Genomic DNA, 13,123 nt, shown 5'->3' with positions numbered 1-13,123 from the left:
CACGCAGGGAGGGGCGGCGCCTCCTTCTTTCTGTGTCGAGTGGGTTCCCGTCCGCGTTGCTGCTGCAGCCTCTTTCTTTTCTCTTCCTTCCCTTTAGCAAGGAAATTTTAACAGTTCCATCGGCTCCGACGGGTACATGCTCTCGTCCCTGACCTGCGGCATGGCTCCGGTCACTTCTATCACCGAAGGACTCCAGCAGGTAAGCTGTGCCGGGGCCGTCGGGCAGCTGGACACACAGACAGACAGACAGACAGACAGCAGCTCTTGTTCACCTTCCATGAGAAAAGGCTCAAGGAAGACCTGGTAGCTAAATCTGAGCATGTGAAAACGTTTTATTAAAATATCTACTTTTCCCCTTCCTTTAACCAGGGATGAGTACATGGGAAATGGGTTGAAGATTTAACTTGAGGAATTTAGACTGGGGAGAAGTCTTCGGGTCTAGGCCCGGTAGGCACAGAGAGAAAACGCCCTCTCTGCTGTTGGGGTGTTAGTCTGGGTTCTCGTCTGATCCGACGGGTTTGAAAAATGGGATTCTCCACTGTCTAGAGTGGATTCGGGGTGGCCTCGCCTGGCAGGACTGGGATATTATAGACTAGAACACCTTTTCTGGGGGGACGTAGGCCACAGATAACTAAGCCTGGGGAGATGCAAGTCGAGGATTCAGTGGCATCCCCACCCGAAAGGAAATTCTAGTTCGTCTAGGACACAGACAGTTAACTGCTCCTGGATGTGCTCGGTGGTGTGTTTGCTACTGGAGAGTCAGACGGAAGGCAACTCCGGGGGCTTATGGTCCAGGGGGTGGGGACACTGATGCACCCAGTGACACTAACAGTATAAAGTAATAATTCGAACAGAGGGATCGCTCTGGAAAGACAAAGCGTGGATGACGGAGGTGGACGGAGGGTGGGAAGGCCGCCCAGACGGGGCGGTCCACACTGGCGGGCAGATCATCGCAGCGCTAAGTTAGGAGCAGTAAACCGCGGCCAGACTAAGCGTCGGAACGGCTTAGCTGTTCTCACTCTGTGGTAGACCCACAGTTCCGCGCGTCTCTCCCGGACGGGGCACTGTGATGTAAGCTGTCCGAGGACAGGTCCGTGCCTGGCGCGGAGCGGGACGGGAGAGTGCCCGAGTGCAGTGTGCGCGTGAAATCCGCACGTTGTCTGTGGTCCATCTTGTCCATTCTCCTCCTCCTATGTGAGTGATGTCAAGTCTACAACTTCAGCCCCTCACAGTTTTGTGAACTCCGGGTCCGCGTGCATTTCTTTTTTAACTCAGGCTGTGCTGTTACATCTCCAGCTCGACGTGTCTCAAATAAAACTTCGTATTTCTCCAGCATCCTGCCCACCCCACACCCCCGTCACCGATTCTGTATTCTCTTTCTGTAGCTGGTGTTCACATTCACTCAGGAGCCCACCAGAAACCGGGGTGTCACCACTGACTCCTCTCCTTCTGCCCCTCCCATCAGAGATCAGATCCGTCTCTCTCATCCTGGGTCCACTCACTTCCTCCTGGTCCCCCCACCCCCCTGTTCAGGCCTGGCCACGCCCTCGGCTCCTCGCCTGAGCCCCGTTCTCTGCCAGCCAGAGGCTGTAAAGTGGCAGCCCACGGACCCGTAGAGCGATTGGTCCATCGGGTATGAGTGTGCATGTCGAAATTAAATAAAGTTTTAAAATTAGATTTTACATAAAAAGTTCAGATTTCGGACTTTCCAGGAAAATCAGAAGGCCTAGCAGCACAGGGTCTGCAGGTCTGCTTTCTCGCTGGGCAGGAATCGGCTGGGATGGGCGGCAGCTGGTCCCATAATGTAGGACACAGTCCCCCCGTCTCTGTGGTCCTCTGGCACCCTGCCCCAGGCCCTGGGTGCTTCGAATGTGCCATCACATTTCCCGGGGGGCTTGTTCCAAACTTCAGATCCACCTGGCGCGGCAACCTTCAGTGGCTCCCCAGACCGTCCGGGTCAGGCCTTTTCATTCACTCCCTCCCTCCCTCGCAGGGCACATTAACCTCCGACCTGTGACCTCCGACCCCACTCACCTTCCTCTTTTCCCCTGCTCCTCTTCTTTCTGCAGCTTTGACTATGTCCCTCCGTCCCCAGCTTTGCTTCGTCTGACCAACCTCCAGTCTTCCTTCAGGTCTCACCTTCAACGTTGCTTTTTCCAGAAAATGCCAAGACTGGGTTAAACGCCTCGGACTTACCCCTATTTTAGTTCTGTATTGTGCTATGTTATCATTACTTTTTCTTGAGGGTTTTTCTTTTCCTTTACTTTTTTTTTTTTTTTAGTCATAGACTTTATCTTTTAGAACAGGTTCAGGTTTATGGAAAATCTGAGTGGCAACTACTGAGTTCCCACACACCCGCCCACCGTCCCCTTTATGATTAACCTCTGTGATGCTAAGTCCATGGTCACAGTCGATGAGCCAGCCTGGACCGACACACGATCGTTAACGGAAGCCCAGGGTTCGCACGAGGCCTTACTCTCGAGGTCCTACGTCCATCTATGGGATGACACGCACATCCTGCGTAGAGTGACACGTGCCCCCCGTTACGGCATCGTGCAGGACGGTGTCCCAGCCCTGCGGTCCACCTGTGCCCCACCCGCTTCTCTCCTTCTGCACCTGGCGCCTGCCGATCTTATCGTCCCCGTAGGTTTGCCTTTTCCCAGCTTCCTTTTGGTTTGTTCATTTTTCAGAGTGATCCTCGCTCACACTGTAGAGAATCAGAGAGGTTTCAGGGCTTGTTATGGTGGTCCCTCATGCCCTGTCCTCCGTTCATCCTTCTCCGACCTGCCCGTCAGGACTGGCCGCCCCCGTGTCCATGCATAGCTGGACCCTGGCTTCCCCTCCATCGTCATCCTGGGGACCCCCTCTGCCTCTCTCTCGTACTGGGTCCCCTGCCTGCTGCGTCGTTTAATGTTGCTTTTCCTTGTCGACCCTCTCACTTTGGCTGTTTACCTCTTCTAGTAGCTTTCTGAAAAAAGGGTGCGCGAGGCAGATTTTTTGAGACCTTGCATATTTGAAAATGTTTTCCTTTGTAGTTTTATGCCTTTCAAGAATTCCGTTTAGAGGTGCTGGCAGCAAGTGTCTTTTAGCGGAAAAGGGGCAAGTTGATGGATCTGGTTATTTGCTGGCTTAACGCTGAAATGGTAATTCTTTCTCCAGCTGATGTCTTTCCAGTTACGGAATAAGCTCCTGGAGGGCAGGACCGTGTCTGTGTCACTGCACTGTCCTTAGCACCCAGCATAGGGTCTGGCTTTCGTAATCAGAACGTAAATCTTCAACCAAGAAGGCTTAGTTGTAGTTCAGATGTTCAAGATGCTGGAGTGGATTTTCCCCAGCAATTAGAACCCCAGCACTGCTGGGAATGCCTATTTAGTTCTTCGTCTAATTCGAATTCCTTAATTGGACAAATATTTTATTGTTATCTGTCTGGCAGGCCCTGGGTATCCAGGGGTGCGGAGCGGACAGCCTCTGTTCTCAGCATGTCATTGACCCTAACACAGTTTGCATTATACTCATCCTTGGAGCCGATTAGAAGATGTGGCTCTGAAACTGTTTATGAGAGACGGACCCCAATGTCCCTTGACGTGTCGTGCTGCTGGGCAAGCTCACAGGGCTGTCTTTGTTTTGCAGGTGGCCACCATGGGTCTCTTCCGCGTGCTCTCTCTGCTTTACCTCGGAAGTTTCGACACCATAATCCGTCGCTGCATGACAGAAAGAGCAAAATACGAAATCACAGACAAAACTGCCTAAACCTGACCCCTCGGGAAAAGAGTGCTTCTGAATAATGCGAGCAGCTCGCTGCTAAATGGGACCCAGCATTTTGGCCTACAGACACTTAGGTATCGCTTTTGAACATGGGAGGTTGGACCAGCGCTCTCCGGCAAGCGGGCAGCAGTGGCGGGGTAGAAGTCCAAGGCCGGACGATGTTGTTAACACTATGCAAACGTGGACGAGGAGACCGTCTGAGTCTCTGACACAGAGAGACGATGACGGCGTGAGACCTGACCGTGGGCGAGCAGGGCGGGCGACGGGCTTCCCGAGTCCTCATTTACAGTTTTTTTCTAGTTATCCTTTTGTTTCCCCATGAGACCCCGTCCAGACGTGTACTTTATGACACCTAAGAAGTCGTGAGGACTTTTAAAACCTTCCATGAAAGACGGTTTATGGGTTCCTGCCACCACCCCACCCCCCTTTTTTTCTTTTGAACGCGGTGTGTTTTTTAGTCAAGATGAGTTTTTACGCATCGCCGGCGAGTCGGGACGCATCATAACGTCCCCGACTCCCCGTGCTGCTGGTGGACGCCGGTGGCTTCTCTTGCCCTTTGATCCCATAAGACGACGAGGGTGGCGGGAGAAGGCAGCGAGGTGAAGGGAGAGGAGACATTTTCCACTGAGAAAAATAGCGCTTTCCCGTCTTCTTTAGGTGTGAATACTTAGGGCTCCGTCACCTTTCGCTCACGGGGACAGGCAGCTGCCGACAATGTTTTCTGGAGAGAAATAAAATCGTAGAAGCTTTAATGTTTACCGTGTCTTCACTGGCCACGACGAGACGAAGTTCCGTTTGGTGACAGTTGATTCTCATTCTCCTTTCCGGTTTTGCATATACCGCTGTCATAGTTTTTGTAAGGTTTTCGTGAAAACTGATCGATTTGACTTTTTCAGTTAATTCAGGAATGAATGAAAAGAAAAAAAAATCGTGTGACATTCTTCTCCTCATAGGTTACGAGTGGCTTTTAAGAAAGGCTGGCGAGAGCGTATTTAAATTTTACTCATTAGAAAAAGGTAGGTCGACAGGGCCGATTTTGAAGATACTTGTTTTTCGGAAGTAAAATGATCACTCTGTTCTTTCTGTGGCTCCCGCTGACCCGAGAGTGTCCCGTCTGAGCCACACGTTAAGGAAGCCCTGTCACCAGAGTAGAGCTCTGACAATCCTCTCTGCCCTGGGAATGCCATTGCTTGTTAAGGCTCCGTTGTTCGCTGAGTGGATTTCCACAGTAAGGGCCGATGGTGAGTGTTAGCCGACAGGACCCGCTCCAGCCTGTCCCTGCGTGTGCTCCCCTGATCCAAGGACAGTCACCTTCCTCGTAACGCTGTATTCCCTCCTTCGTGCACACTCGTATGCGTGTATCATAGCACATTCCAGTTCACTCTGGTGAGAAAAGACTACTGCTTTCGAAGGACTTCTTTTAGTGTTTAAAAAAACAACAACGAACTACAAAATATTAAAGACCCGAAAATTAATTGCAAACCTATTTTGGCTCTCGAGTTTCTGAACCTCTTGACTCTTAAAAGGACTTAATTTTTGTAAAGTAAGATATTTAATGGCTTTAATCCATGGGGTCTCATTTTTAATCAAGATCTGAGAAAGGCAAATTTAAATACTGTCAAAGACAAGAAATTATTATTTAATATACATGTTGCTCGAGTTGGCCAGTGCAGTCGATGGGGGTGGGCAGGTGCCCTGCCGGACTCCTGAGTCTTGCAGCCTCTGATGGCCATCGTCTGTGAACTCTGCGCCGTCATATTGTGCAGCCTCTAAAGTGAAGTGAGGGCTGTCTTTTCCTAATTCTCAGAAAATGGTTACATTCGGATCTGGAGAGAGAGATATATATGTATGTAATCTTCTTATAAATGTTCTTTGAATGGCGGCACCTTCTATTGCTGGTCCAAATGGAAATCTAGTCCAAGATGGTGTCTCATTTAATAAAATGAACTATTTAACAATAGTTAGTTTCAACATTCATTTCTTAGAGTGTCCTCATAGACAGTACTGTCACCCTAGGTAATCTATTGCCTGAACAAATTTGAGGCTCTGTTCTGTGATGGGAGATAGTGTCCCCAACCCAACTGAAGCTCAGGCACAAGGGCAGATCTGTGGAGATCACAAAGTCAGGGAATGGCCTTGTCAGAGACGTCAAAGGTCCAAGGTCCTTAATCCAAAAAGCTGTGAAAATTAAGGTTTTTTTTTCCTAAATTTAGTGCCATGATTCATTTGATAGCAAAACCTGACTTGAACCGATGTGAGATTATCATCGTTTTTTTTTTTTTATGCCACACTGTGAACTGTTCATTAATTTTGCCTGAAGTACTATCAATGAATTTGATTATAGGTGTTGCCCCAGATTCTGTGGAAATGTTTTGTAACATCCGGCATATGCCCTATATTACCTGTTCAAAAGCCAGAGAATCGTGAATTGAAACACATCTGGCCTTGAGGGTTTAGGATAAAGGTATTGTAGACATTTAAGCAGTGTCAGACAAAGATTTGACTTCATCTAAAACATGGAAATATTACAAGGCAAATTCTATTTTTTATCTTTTTTGGCTCAATTCTTGTATAACTTTTGTTTATACTGACTTTTTTTTTCCTTAGGGGAAGAAAATAAAAAGTCCTGAGTCATATTGTTAGGGAAACTATTGGATTTTTTAAAAAGGATCACATTGATTCAATCTTGCTATTGTACCCAAAAGTGGGTAGGTCTTACCTGCAGTGAAGGAGTTTAAATTACAATTCTGTCGAAATGTTGTTCCTTTGTGACCAACAACAGCTTATTGTGTGGGTTTCAGTTCTGCATTGCCTTCCTCCGCTGGTGGGTTTGGTAGTACTGTTTTATTACAATGTATTTGTGAGTTTAATTTATTTAAAAATGTTTAATGTTATTCAGCCATAGATATTCCGAAATATGTAAAAGGACATTTCATAATTGAAGAAAGTATATATATAAAAAACCAATTCATTTCTTTTTACAAAAACAAAGTCAAGAGAATTGTTCTTTTCTATATTTTTTAAAATTTAATTTTCACAGCTGAAAAGAGAAACAATGTTTATGGTGGTCTCTTTACATTACTACTCACATGTGTTTAGTTATAAATCTTTATTTGGTTCTGTTAAACCATATAATGGTAATTCTTGGAAGTGAAACTTTCAAAGACTGTTTCCAATATTTAAATGACAAAAGCATTTTGGTGATAGTTGTTTTGATTCAAAGAATTGTGTCTTTGTCTTTCTCAAAGAAGACAATACCATAACAATTTTTTTTTACTGAATTATATCAACAGTTGATTTTATTGCATCATGTTAATTTAAACTTGTATTACATGAGGATGCTTACTCAACTTAAGATACTTTGTATCTTTCTTATTTCTTTTAATTCTTAGGCACTCACTTTTACAAAGTACCTACTAACCATAACCTTCCATATTTTGGACTAAATCTTGTTTAGTTCAGTGTGGTGATGGCAGATTTGATATTTTGAAGAGGAAATAATAGATATTTTACACTTGCTTGATGTGACAACTCTAAACAGTTTTAAACTGATAAGAGTACACATGGCTATTTTGATATATACGAGAACTTGTGTTTGCTACTTTAGAAGCTTTTGTGGCAGAATTGTAACCTAATTTTCATATCTTGTATTTCTGAATTGCAACAACAAAAAATAAATGGAGAATAAGCTTTACAGATTTGAAAACTTATTTTTCTAGAAATTTGCATTTTTAAAGAGACACTTAAGCAAAACACCAACTTCTTTCATAATGTTTCCTAACCTTGCTTCTTAAACAGTTGACAGTGCTTGATTTTTATCATTTTTTAGGTAATATCTTCAGAGGAAGGACTTGGTGAGCTCGTTTCAAATATGTTGTGTTTGTGTGACTCTGATGTGAGGTGTATGAGTAAAAAGTAAGAAATGTGGAATTTAGTAAAGTTTCTTAAATAATAATGTTTCATATAGAAATAAATTAATTTCCCATACTTTAAACCTTCGTATTCCAACAATGAAATGTCTCCTAAACTCTGAAGGGCATAAAAGACTGATATGTAAAAGAACATGCCTTATATTTCCCAGTTCTTAAATGGAATAATTTGGGTCACATTGAGAAGAGATTCCTTGGATAGCTTGGTTTACAAACTTAACCTTTCTTGAAATGTAAGCAATTTATATACATAAATGGCGTATGATACCAGTTCTATAATTTTTGTTTGATCTTTAAAAAAAAAAAAGTATTTCTTGGCTTTTCCTTCTGATTTTATACCCTCCATTTTCTCTTACTCAGCATAGATGCACTGAGTGCCTACGATGTGATGAGCTTGCGGGCACAAGGACATAACTGCGTAAACAGCTTGTCTCTGCCTCCTGGCGACATTTCTTGTTTCTTTCCCTTCCCCTTCCTACATCCCCCTGAAGGCTCTTACAAGTCTTCCTGGAGAAAGAGGAACCACTCCCCATTCCTTTCTTCAGCTTGAGGCCTCCGAATTTTATGCCACAATTATTTGAATGCCAGGCACTATTCTAGGCGGTGAATGCCCAGAGGGAAAATATGGTCCTTGCCTCCAAATAGTTTATAATCTAGAGGAAAAAATATGTCAGAAATTAACACTGTGGATCCGGCAGTAGCTTTGATTAAGATATAAAAAACTGATGTTGAAAACATAACCAGTGCCAGTCACTGCTGTGAGCGCTTCGCGTTGAACTGATTTAAATCCTACTTTAACCTTCTGAGTACAGCAGACCCCATTATTCCCTGGGGATACCTTCCAAGACCCCCCAGTGGATGCTTGAAACCACGCATAGTACCAAACCCTATATATACTATGTTTTTTCTTATACTTACATACCTATGATCAAGTTCTAAATGAGGCACAGTAAGATATTAACAACTATAACTAAAAATAGAGCAATTTTAACAGTCTATTGTCATAAGTTATGTGAATTAGTAAAATTAGGGTTACTTGGACAGAAGCACTACGATACTGGACAGTCGATCTGATAACTGAGATGGCTACTAAGTGACTGAATGGGTGGGGACCATCTACAGTGTGGACAGAGGGAGGAGTGACAGTCCAGGTGGGGCAGAGCAGGGCAGTGAGACACGTTACTTGGGATGGTGCACAATCTAAAACTTACAAATTGCTTATTGCTGGACTTTTTAAATATTTTTGGACCTCGGTTGACTGCAGGTAACAAACATCAAGCAAAGTGAAATTGAGGTAAGGGGGGCGGGGCACACTGCGGTACCGTTTATATCTGTGTCCGCTGTGAGGGCACAGGCGCAGAGGGGTGGAGTAACTAGCCAAGGTCGCAGCTACCAAGAGAGGGAGCCAGGACACAAAATCCCTGCTGACTTCTAAGCTCCTAACCTCTTCCAGTGGCACAGATGGCTCCTAGGACGGTCAGGGATGGCCTCACGGGTAGAGGCTGTTGAGATGAAACTTGAGGGATGAGCGTGAATTGGCCACAAGAACGTTGGGTGCGTTTCAGGGACACGAAAAGATGTGCGAAGGCAAAAGACTTCAGAGACGTTCGCATGTTCCAGAAAGCACATGAAGGTCATAGAGCTGCGAGAAGGGAACGTGGAAGGAAAGTGGGGGGTGGCACTCAGGTGACAGGCTAGGGCTACGTCACGCCGTGCGAAGGACTTGAGATTTCAGCCTCTGAAGAACTTTGCGCAGAAACGTGAAATGGCCAGATTTCAGCTTTGGAAAGATCATGGTTCCCCTTTGAAATCTAGGGGTTGCTGAGTCCTTGGGCCCCACAGATGGACAATCCTCATTAGTTTGAAAAAAAAACCAAAACACCATATTAGCTATATATTGTTATGGGTTCAGTTGTGTGCTCTCAAAAAATTTTAACATCCTAACCCCCTGTACCTGAGAATGTGGTGTTATTTTGAAATAGGGTCTTTACAGAAATAACCAAGTCAAGATGAAGTTATTAGGGTCCTAATCCAATACGACTGGTGACCTTATTATAATGGGTGAAAACAGACACACACAGGGAGGCCATGTGACAACAGGTGGAGATTAGAGTGATGCAGATGCATACCAAGGAGGAACGGCCACCACCAGAAGCCGGAAGAGGCAAAGAAAGAGTTTTTCTTAGAGCTTTCAGAGGGAGGATGGCCCTACTGACCTTGATTTTGGACCTCAAGCCTCTAGAACTGTGGGAGAATAAATTTGTTTTCAGCCACCCAGTCTGTGGCATTTTGGTATGCTAGGCCTACGAAACAAACATATTAACCTTGATTTTTCTAAATGTGTTCATCAGGAATTAATATCTGGGAGATACTGTGCTCTGTGCTAAATCGCATAAGAGAATAATAGTTTTTGCACATTAAGAATGTAAATTCTGTCTATTTAACTCCTTTAATACTATGGAGTTTCATGCTGTTTGGTTCTATTCCTGCGTGCGGTTTCAGTCCAGCTAGAGCAGTAGGCATTTGAAAAATATAAGTTCCTACTCTTCTCTAATTTCACTCTAAAAGCCAAGTCATTAATTTGAAAGGGAAAGAACTGCCCTGAGTGGAATATTCAGCACTTTTCTCTGTAAACCAAAAGTAAACGTTATTTGCCCGCTATTGAACTTGCATGAAGAATGATTTATCTGCTGTTCGTTGCCTAGTTTCAAAGGTTGTTGTTTAATAATTCTAAACATTTTTTGAGGTATTAGGACCCACCATAAATTAGTCAGGTGGGTTTCTCAGTTAAACTGAGGCTTGGCAACTGAGTCTCCTGATGATGACAGGATGGTTTGAGAGCACACAGCAGACGGCTTTGATGTGATCACTTTACCAGCAGAAGGCAGGCTCTGGTGTGTAAATGAATCGGAACAGTATTAGTATTAATATGAGTAGCTGATTAGTAACATTATTTTATAATGTTTGCCAACAAAGCATACAAACCATCTGAGACTGTGGCACTATTTAGCATGAGAGTTCATAATGTAGAAGATGCTTAAACCAATTATATCTCAGTAAAGCTGGAAACAGTAATTTAGAAGATACTTGAAATTGGAAATTAGTTTTTTGAATTGTTTATCTAGGTCTGTGAGATGTTATTTTTTAAGCAATTCATTTTTTCTTTTATGAAGACGGACTATTCGTTTTTACTGTCTTGTCCGTTTATTTTGTTTATGGATTTATTTCCACTTCAGTTTGCCTAAATGACTTGTGGTCATGTTTTATATGTTAAATTCTTTCATTGTACCAATTATTTGTCAGTTCCCTCTCAGTTAATGGTGTCTTTCTATCCTCATTTTAAATATAAAATTTAATAGTTTAATATTGGTGTGTATTAAGATTTAATACACACCAATATTCAGCATTCGTATGTCCAGATTGGAATAATGTTCTTTTTGAATTTCCTAAAGTTTGGAAATATTTATATCGGTGATGGATGAAGAGAACCCTCTGAATGATACTGTTAAACATTAACCAGTAGGTGGCGAAAACTGGCAATAAAAGCTTTTTGTTTGGCCGACTGGAGAATAAAGAAGGAAAATACAGGCCTTTAGACTCTGGATATCATCTCTCCTCCCTGCCTCTTGTCCTCTTCCCTTCCTGGTGCTACCCTCCTCCTAGAATCCAGCCAGGCAGAGCTGGCAAAGGGTCACCCATTGGCTCTTAACAGTGGAAGACATCTTGGGAAATGAAAAGCCCAGAGTGCACACGTTTGGGAGGTCGTTGGAAGGACTGGGTCACAGATCTAGGATTCAAACCCAGGACTCCCGATTTAGGCCAGTGTTCCCCGCTTCTCCTCCACCCCGCCCCCCACCAATGCTCTTTACCGCAGAATCTAATACACGTGGAATCCGAGGGGAGGAAGGGTTTCATCCCTTCCATTGAGAGTATGCCGACCCTTCTCAGGGCATATCAACCTCAGTCAGGGACTGTAATGCAGACCCGTCCTGAGAAGGTTTGGTTATGGCCAAGATGCCACGTAAGGAATCGTCGGTCTGGGGACATCTGTAAAGCGAGGCTGTATGGAGCCATGAGGGGAAGAAATAAGGAAGCTTTTCTTTCTCTGGGAAAGGGGGTATGTTTCATTCTGGCTGTGCCCCTTTGCAGAAGTACAGTCTCTTTTCCAGCTCTGTCCTCTCATTTCCTCACCCACATGCTGGGTCTCAGAAGCACTAAAGCTTTCAATTCCTCTTAATTTGGGGGTGGGGGTGGTTCAGACAAGGCTGAGAAGATCCCTAAACTAGAGTGCTGTGGCATTAGACGGGTTTCTACTGTTTCTGCGGGAGCATGTATCCCTGGTCAGTTGTACTCAGTGTCTACCTGCAGGCCAGAACACCTCCCTGCCACTGCCGTGGGTTAACGGAGACTGTCACTGTCACAGCCTGCAGAAGACAGGAGGGAGCATCTTCCTTCATTCCCTCTTGCCCGGATGTGAAGTTTGGATCAGGTATCCATCCCCACCTGTGGGCTGACTGGCATGTTGGCAGATGGGCTGATGGGGTATGAAAAATGAAGGGAAGTAATTTGCTGTGCTTTTTTTGCTTAGGAATAAATGCTTTGATTTTAGAATAGGAAGGAGACAAAATAAAAGTAGCCTCAGAACATATTCGTATACAGGGCAGTGCTCATTTGTCATATATCTACAGCCACAATTATCCAGTGTCCCCATATATTTGTACTGAGTCCTATTAAATAAGTTGCTGTGCTGTTAGTAGACACTTTTTCTCGGCGCTTCGTCACTCTTAGAGATAAAGATAGTTAAAACACGTGCAACTAGATCGCCCTCTTTGGAGCTTTTCCTCCTAGGGGCTATTCGGGCTGATGAATTAAAAACTGCGTGTGCTTGTGTGTGCATTTGTGTGTGATATGTGCGTGTGTGCAGCTAACTTGAGAAGGTGTGGCCATCTAGGATTGGCGGCGAGGCCACCGTGAAGGCCTTTGGAAACCCACCCGCCCTGGTGTTGGAGCTGTGGGCCTCAAAGTCGCCCCGCAGACCTCCGCAGCGTTCAGTCTTAACCCTGGGCCAAAACTGTCAGGAGCCGAGGAAAAACATTTACGGAAGCAGTTCAAAGCCCCTGAGACCCACCCCTGGCCCCTCCACCCGTCCGCGGGGAGCTCTGCCTGGCCTTGGTCGCGGATGGTGTCTCCAGAACGAGTTCTGCGTGGACACCTAGGAAGCAACTTGAAAGTAAACAAGACGCTCGGGGCTTCCCTCGCTCATGAATGTGCGGCTGTCGCCTCTCTGCACGGGAGGGCAGCGCTGAGGTCCCTGTGCTCGGGGTCAGCGTCGGCCTCGCTCGTGTCCCCGGCGGCGGCCAAGCGCTGGCGACACTATGTGTGTGCACACACACACATGCACACACATGCACACACACGCGCGCGCGCGC

At 45.2% G+C, this 13,123-nt stretch overlaps 1 protein-coding gene across 1 annotated transcript in view; it reads left to right on the top strand.

Annotated features, from left to right (window-relative positions):
- The window catches only part of KDSR (3-ketodihydrosphingosine reductase), a 25,704-nt gene extending 21,187 nt beyond the window's left edge, over nucleotides 1-4,517 (top strand). Inside the window, exons 8-9 of the mRNA XM_025048131.1 lie at nucleotides 98-199; nucleotides 3,631-4,517. Of these exons, the coding sequence (XP_024903899.1) occupies nucleotides 98-199; nucleotides 3,631-3,750 (222 nt within the window). The 3' untranslated portion in view covers nucleotides 3,751-4,517. The remainder of the gene's footprint in view (nucleotides 1-97; nucleotides 200-3,630) is intronic.
- The last annotated feature ends 8,606 nt before the right edge of the window (nucleotides 4,518-13,123 follow it).

Source organism: Pteropus alecto, unplaced genomic scaffold (genome assembly GCF_000325575.1).
Source record: "Pteropus alecto unplaced genomic scaffold, ASM32557v1 scaffold14, whole genome shotgun sequence".
Lineage (NCBI taxonomy): Eukaryota > Metazoa > Chordata > Mammalia > Chiroptera > Pteropodidae > Pteropus > Pteropus alecto.
The sequence above is the reverse complement of the archived record's forward strand: the minus strand, read 5'-3'. Positions and strand labels throughout refer to the sequence as shown.